The sequence below is a fragment of the Trifolium pratense genome, linkage group LG5, assembly GCF_020283565.1.
Source record: "Trifolium pratense cultivar HEN17-A07 linkage group LG5, ARS_RC_1.1, whole genome shotgun sequence".
In the NCBI taxonomy this organism is placed as follows: domain Eukaryota; kingdom Viridiplantae; phylum Streptophyta; class Magnoliopsida; order Fabales; family Fabaceae; genus Trifolium; species Trifolium pratense.
Window position 1 is genome coordinate 28,254,576 of NC_060063.1, and position 6,436 is coordinate 28,261,011.

General features: G+C 33.8%; 1 protein-coding gene across 1 annotated transcript; it reads right to left on the minus strand.

The window, feature by feature from the left end:
* Positions 1-99: 99 nt before the first annotated feature.
* LOC123883460 (U-box domain-containing protein 44-like) lies at positions 100-5,421 on the minus strand. Its single transcript, XM_045932272.1, has 5 exons — positions 5,000-5,421; positions 3,319-4,694; positions 2,936-3,239; positions 2,248-2,735; positions 100-1,591 (listed from the first exon to the last, which is right to left on the minus strand). Exons 2-5 carry the CDS (start codon positions 4,546-4,548, stop codon positions 593-595), a joined length of 3,021 nt encoding a protein of 1,006 aa, XP_045788228.1. The 5' UTR covers positions 4,549-4,694; positions 5,000-5,421; the 3' UTR covers positions 100-592.
* Between the last annotated feature and the right edge of the window lie 1,015 nt (positions 5,422-6,436).

Sequence of the window (6,436 nt, forward strand, 5' to 3'; positions counted from 1 at the left end):
TTATTACTAAACTTTATTTTCACACACTTTCAAAATGTAAGTTGCGTGTGATCTTGGTTGGCTACAATGGAAGTAGAGATTGTGATCTTGGTTGGCATATAAGAAGAATCACAATGAGTTCAAATAGCAAAAGAATACAATTGTGAAAGAAAGGGCTTTTTTGATTAATCAAAATAATACAGTTTTTTATTAAGAAATAACAACAGAATACAATCAATCTTCAAAATTACAAGTAATTTGAGGCGTTTAATATAAGCCTCAAATAAATAAATTCTTTCTTGTCCAATGGGGCTCCTTCCTTCCTTTATATGTACAAACCAACAGCTCAACCAAGAGATGAGAGCTAGCCAAATCCAGAGTTTCAAAACATTTCGGGCCACAAGATCGAGGAACATCATGTCAGGTTTTCTCCGATGTCATTCAGAGTTGAAGCTTATGAATCACTGACACAGACACAAAATCGATTGTACTAATCACAACTCACAAGTGTCAATGTCATATCAGTGCCCGACACAGACACGTGTCATACACTTTGACACGCCTTTAATATGAAGTTTTGGCACTATATAGGTTAGCTTAGTTGCATTTTTCCTTAAAAGTATGAAGATTGATCATGAAGTACATTCAAATGTGCCAATACTCTAGCTGACATGGATCTAACTCTACCATTACTTCTTTGAGTTAAGTCAACTAGAGGCATTTGAGCTGAGGCTCCATACATTTGTTTGAATTCTACTAGCTGAAAAAGACTTTCCAAAACTTGTAGAGACTTTTCTTGCAACCCAAGAGAGGAAGAACTAAGAAATTTTATTATTAATGGTATTGCATTTTCTTTTGAAAGCACTTTACCACCACTCTCTATTCTATCACCTTCAATCAATGTTAATAAAGCATCCAAAGAAGCTTCACAAACTCCATAATCAGATTCACCAAGATTTTTTGTGAGTGGTCCGATTGCTTGAGCTTCCAAAAGGCAAAATGATGACTTAACGGTGCATATTCCTCCGTGAACATTGCAGCCAATTTCTTTTGGAGTTGAGAAGCAACATAGTAGTCCTTTTTGCTTTGGAATCGGTCTGCTGAGCTTAACCGAGCTTTTAGAAAATTCAGTAAGACACGTCGCCGCACGTTGTTTTGTCAAGGTTGTTCCACTTTCAAGTAACTGCACTAAAACAGTTATAATCCCGGTTTCAGCTGCAATTTTTTGCCACTCCAAGTTCGTTGGAACTGTAAAACGACGTAAAGCACCAATCGCTTTCTCTACCAAGTTACTCTTTTGAAGATCTCTGTCTCTACCATCTTGGACAGATTTATAAATGATTGGAAGTATACCAGCATCTAGAATCCATTGAGTTATCTGATCAATTTCTGGAAGATGGCATATTATTTCCATAGCAGAAAGTATTTCTTCTTCATCAGATGAAGATTCTAGGATCTTAAGTAAAGTATTGATGCATTTCTGACCAACATTCTCTAGTATGATGGATTCATCACAACTCTCTACCAAGCATGAAAATAACTTTACAGCACTTGCTCTTAGGTTTAGATTCTCATTCTCACACAACCTAACCAATTCTGGGATAGCTGAGCACTGTTCATATATAAACGGATTCATTTAGTTATATAGTATATATTGACATAAAAATTGTTTCAACATTAGAAGATCAAGTGAAAAAATTATAGAATAGTAGGCACAGGGTAAGGAATAAGGATTAGCAAATGGTATGGTGCTAAATGGTCTGGTAAAAGTAGTCTCTAACTTTCATGAATTGGAAAATATATTCGTGAAATTGTAAATTTTCAGTCAAAATAGTCATTCTATTAACTTTTATCGCCGGGGCTATGACGCGGCATGTTAATTAAATATGAAATTTAGGTCTCTTGGAGACTAATTTGTCGGTAATTAGTATTTGAATAATTATAATTACCGACCAAATTGTCCCTAAGATTACCTAAACTTCATAGGAAAATTAATCCCTGTGAACTAACATTAATGTGAGAACAATTTGCAATGTGACATGTCCAGTACTCCAGTTAACGTGCCGCATCATAGCCTCTGACGACAGAAGTTATCAAAGGGACTATTTTGAATGGCATTTTACAATTTTGAGGATGTATTTGCAATTCGAAAAAAATGAGGATCTATTTTGATCAATGTTTACAATTTCTAGGACTGGTATGCATATTCACTAGAAAACTATTTATACCTTTCGTAAATGCAGTTAACTTCAGTACTAAGATTCATACCTGATTTAGCTTGGTCCTGATATGCGACGAGGAGGGTGACTGACACAAGACATAAAAGGTCTGGATAATGTTTTGTTGAACACCAGGTTGTGTCACACTGACAAGAGGGAAAAGATTAAAAACATCATCATCAGAATCTAGCAATAAAACTGATGTTTGAGCATCTTGAGAGATAGTTGATGCAGCAAGTTGCATAATTATGGCTGCTACATCTTCCCATAAACTTGATGTATGTATGCTATGGTGGAAAAGGAGGTCAAGCAACGGCCGCACAGCCCTTTGTCGAATCATTTCTAGTCCATTTGTCTTTAAACTAGATAAATTCCTAAGAGCTTTTGTGGCCACTGTTTTAACCTGAAGATCATTATGTAAGAACAAGTGAAGAAGAGGAGCTAATACACCACCGGCAAATAAGGACTCCTTATTGTGGTCAGCTAACTCCATTTCTGCTAAAGTTTTCGCCATAATCATCTTTACATCATCTGCTCCTGTACAGATAATGAGAGAGAAACAAGTTACGATTAAGCCTTGTTCTTATGAAGATTAGTGTTGAAAAATATGGTTAATTAAGCTCAGTGGATAGTTAATGAGTTATGACAAAGTTATCTTCATTAACCATCAACTGAACGCAATTAAGAACTGTGTTAACCAATTTAAATTATTGTCAAAATTTATTGTAGATAAAAACCTGTGGAGAGACGCTGCAGTAAATGCTTGAAATAATTTGCCTTTGCCATCAGTATAACATTCTGATCAGAGTACGAAAGATTATCCAATAGCTCAGTTGCATCTTCAGCAGCTTGATTGTCATCTCCATTAGACATAGTCAGCAATAGCAGTATGCAACCTTGAACTTTTCCAATATGTTCTCGAGCCAAATCATATTTGGACAATTCAAGCAGTAATGCTACTGCTAACTTTCTTTCCTCCGGACGCCGTCCAAGAGAATGGACGATCGATTCAATTGCATTATCAACCGTTACAATTCTTTCCTGCAGAGAAGAAAGTTTAGTCCTCGAATGTGTAAACTAGTATTAAAGAAGAAAATGTATGAAGTATTCATTTATGTACCTTAGCTTCTTCATTATCCTTTGCTAGAATGCACAGGATGACAAGAGCATGATTCCTTATATCACGGTTTCTCGAACCGAGAATTTGAATAAGAACTAGTATGTAGTCCTCAAGCATCAACCATTCCCTGTGTTGCTCCCTCTGCTCACACAAATCTTGAAGAGTTTTTAGTGAATTAATCACTTCATCATCATCTCCAAACTGATGTATTTTTTCTTTTAATGTAGCAATTGTAATCATTGTGTTTCTATCCTTCCATTCTTCTATGGATTGTTTCAAAGTTTTGTTAGGTCTCAAAACTGATGTATCTAAAGGAATCATCGTCAAAGGACACAACTTATTTCCTTCTTCAAACCACTTCTCTATTGCACTTCTCTCAAATGTTTGATCTGACGAAGTTTCAACAGGTTCGACCATAACATCATGTGTGATAGGGCAATAAAATGACTGTAAAGGCTCCAATATCCGACTACCTAAAGATTGCCGTTTTGCAAAGTATTTCAGTTTCCTTTCACTTGGTGACGAGGCTGCATCAGCTCTTTCTAACAAAGCAATGATCTGATCCATTTGCATAGCTTCAGCCTTTTTCTTATCAACTCGTGCATTTTCAATTTCTTTCTTAAACTCTTCAAGTTCAACCTTAATTGTCGACTTCTCATTTGTAATTCCAACAGCCTCAGCAATGAGAGTCATTAAATTATTCGCATACGAACGATTGACATTGTTTTCTCTTATCCCTGACTCAATTTTCTCTAAAATCTCCTCTTCCGCTATTGCAGCCTTAAATCCAGCTTTCTCCATATTATCACAGATCTTTCCAATCTCTTGCAATATTCCAGCCGAAAGACCTGATGTAGCTAAAGGAAGAAGACCAAGCGCCTTGCTTAACTCTTTTGTGTGATTTTCTAACTTCTGTACAATAGACCTGCAATTCATTAACAGATAAACCTTGCTCTTCTTACTACATTCTAGAGCAAGCATCTTCGCTTCTCTCGTTTCGCGATTCATAATATCAATAGCACGGTTGAATGTCTCAGAATCACTCACTTTTTCTCTCCTCAATTCCTTTAAAACCGGCATAATTCTTTCCAAATAAGTGCCAAGTTCCTTAAAACTATCCTTCTCCAGAAGTGCATCACTAGCACAAGTTACAAACTCACTAATGGTTTCTATGATTTGAGAAATCGCAGTTGAGGTAGGACCAGAAGTAAGAAAATCTACACCCATCATCTTACAATGCAGTTCAGCAATAAATAAAATAACAACCCTTTTCTTCCCATGAATCAATAACACTAACAAATGCTACCAAAAGGGTTGCAATTTGCACAAACTTTCAAAGCCTTCTCGTCGAGGAACGCTTCCACAACAATCTAAATCTGATAACAATATATAAAGAAAAGTATAAAACAAAAACAGAAACAGTTTATCAGATTCATATACCAACATTTTTTCTACATAGAACCAATACTAAATTACTATCATAAGTTACTTAATCATTGCAGCAATATATCAAACACAAAAGAAGCATAAAATTACTTCATCAAAAACTCATATTAATCAATGAAAATGAGACATAAAAAAAGCTTTTTTCTTACTGAAAATGATAAAAAAAACTCCAACTTGGAAAGACCCTATTAACATATTAAACCAAACAAAGGAAGACTCAAAAGTCAACAAATACCTGAGAAAGACTTAAAAAGACAATAAAGCCATGAAATTTGAGAAACCCTTTTGAGCAAAAGAAACTCTATTCCTGGAAAAACAAAGATGTTAGCATAAAATGAAAAACTTTATAATATCATTGAATTTTGAAGAAATGATGAATGAAGCAAATAAAGAAGAGTTCAATTTGAAGTCTTGTTTGGTTTTTTCTTTCTATCCACACTTGTGTTTCCAAGTGTAGTAGACGAATTTTCCAAACCATTTTTTGTCTTTTGAGACTTTGACTTGGTAGAGAGGTGAATTATGAATGTAAACAATTATTTATTTATTTATAGTTTTGAAAATTCAAAGGATAGAATCAAAACATAACGGAAAATGAAAATGATGTCAGTAAATCTTTGTCTAATGTAAATTGTAATGATTGTTACACTTGTTTGTGTCAATTTTTGTTTTACAGTACTGAATTATCTAAATGTTTAAATAATTTATTGAAAATATAAAATTACATAATTTGCATAAATATTTAATCTTTTTCTAACTCGTTCGCCTTAATTAAAATCTTTGTCCTTCAATAGACGCCTCAAAGTTTTTTCTATGGTTTAATTTTATTGATGGGCAATGAGGCTAGTTTTTACATGACAAGGTAAATTTGTTTTATTTTTTTTTATTTTAGAATTAAGCTGAATTTTAAATAGATGACTTCAAAAATCGAACTTAACTTCTGTATAAAATCTTTTACATTGACGAGTACATGAATCAAACTCGCTGAACACTATGTTGGTGGAGTTTATTTAATACTAAGTAGGAATTTTTATTTGTATTTTCAAAAACCAGCTATTTTGATTGCTTTTAACAAGTCTTTTTCTTTTTTTATAATTTTAACAAGTCTTTTTCTTATTGTTAGTATAGTAATAATATAAAATAAGCTCTGACACCTTCCACCGACATACCAAGTCCAGGCATCCTGCTATCTTTGTTTTTCAACGGGAATACCAAGTCCAGTTGTGTGGAATTTATACACCAATGAGAGTGAACCCAGACTATTTTGTTTCGAGTAAACTATCAAATTAGTCTATCTCTATAAGGTTATTGTGCACGTGATACTTAACACTCCATGTCAATGCATTTAATGGTGTTAGAAAACCGATATCAACAGAGGGATCATATTAAAAAAAATTGACAAAGACAATGACTAATTTGACACATTGGAAGAGTCAGCGATTTATTTGAGAGTGAGTTTTTTGAACAAGAATTTGAGAGTGAGTTACATAGACATATATTAATTTGAGGGATCATATTAAAAAAATATTTGACAGAGACAATGACTAATTTGACATATTGGAAGAGTCAGCAATCTATTTGAGATAGAGTTTTATGAACAAGAATTTGAGAGTGAGTTACATAGACATATATTAATTTGAGGGATCATATTAAAAAAATATTTGACAGAGACAAT

What these genes read in the sequence shown, in the direction of transcription:
- LOC123883460 (XM_045932272.1), bottom strand. Translation starts at nt 4,548, where the DNA reads ATGATGGGTGTAGATTTTCTTACTTCTGGTCCTACCTCAACTGCGATT. An exon ending in AGGATAATGAAGAAGCTAAG is followed by an intron (nt 3,240 to 3,318) that starts GTACATAAATGA and finishes TCTTCTCTGCAG; the next exon opens with GAAAGAATTGTAACGGTTGA. An exon ending in TCAGGACCAAGCTAAATCAG is followed by an intron (nt 1,592 to 2,247) that starts GTATGAATCTTA and finishes ATATATGAACAG; the next exon opens with TGCTCAGCTATCCCAGAATT.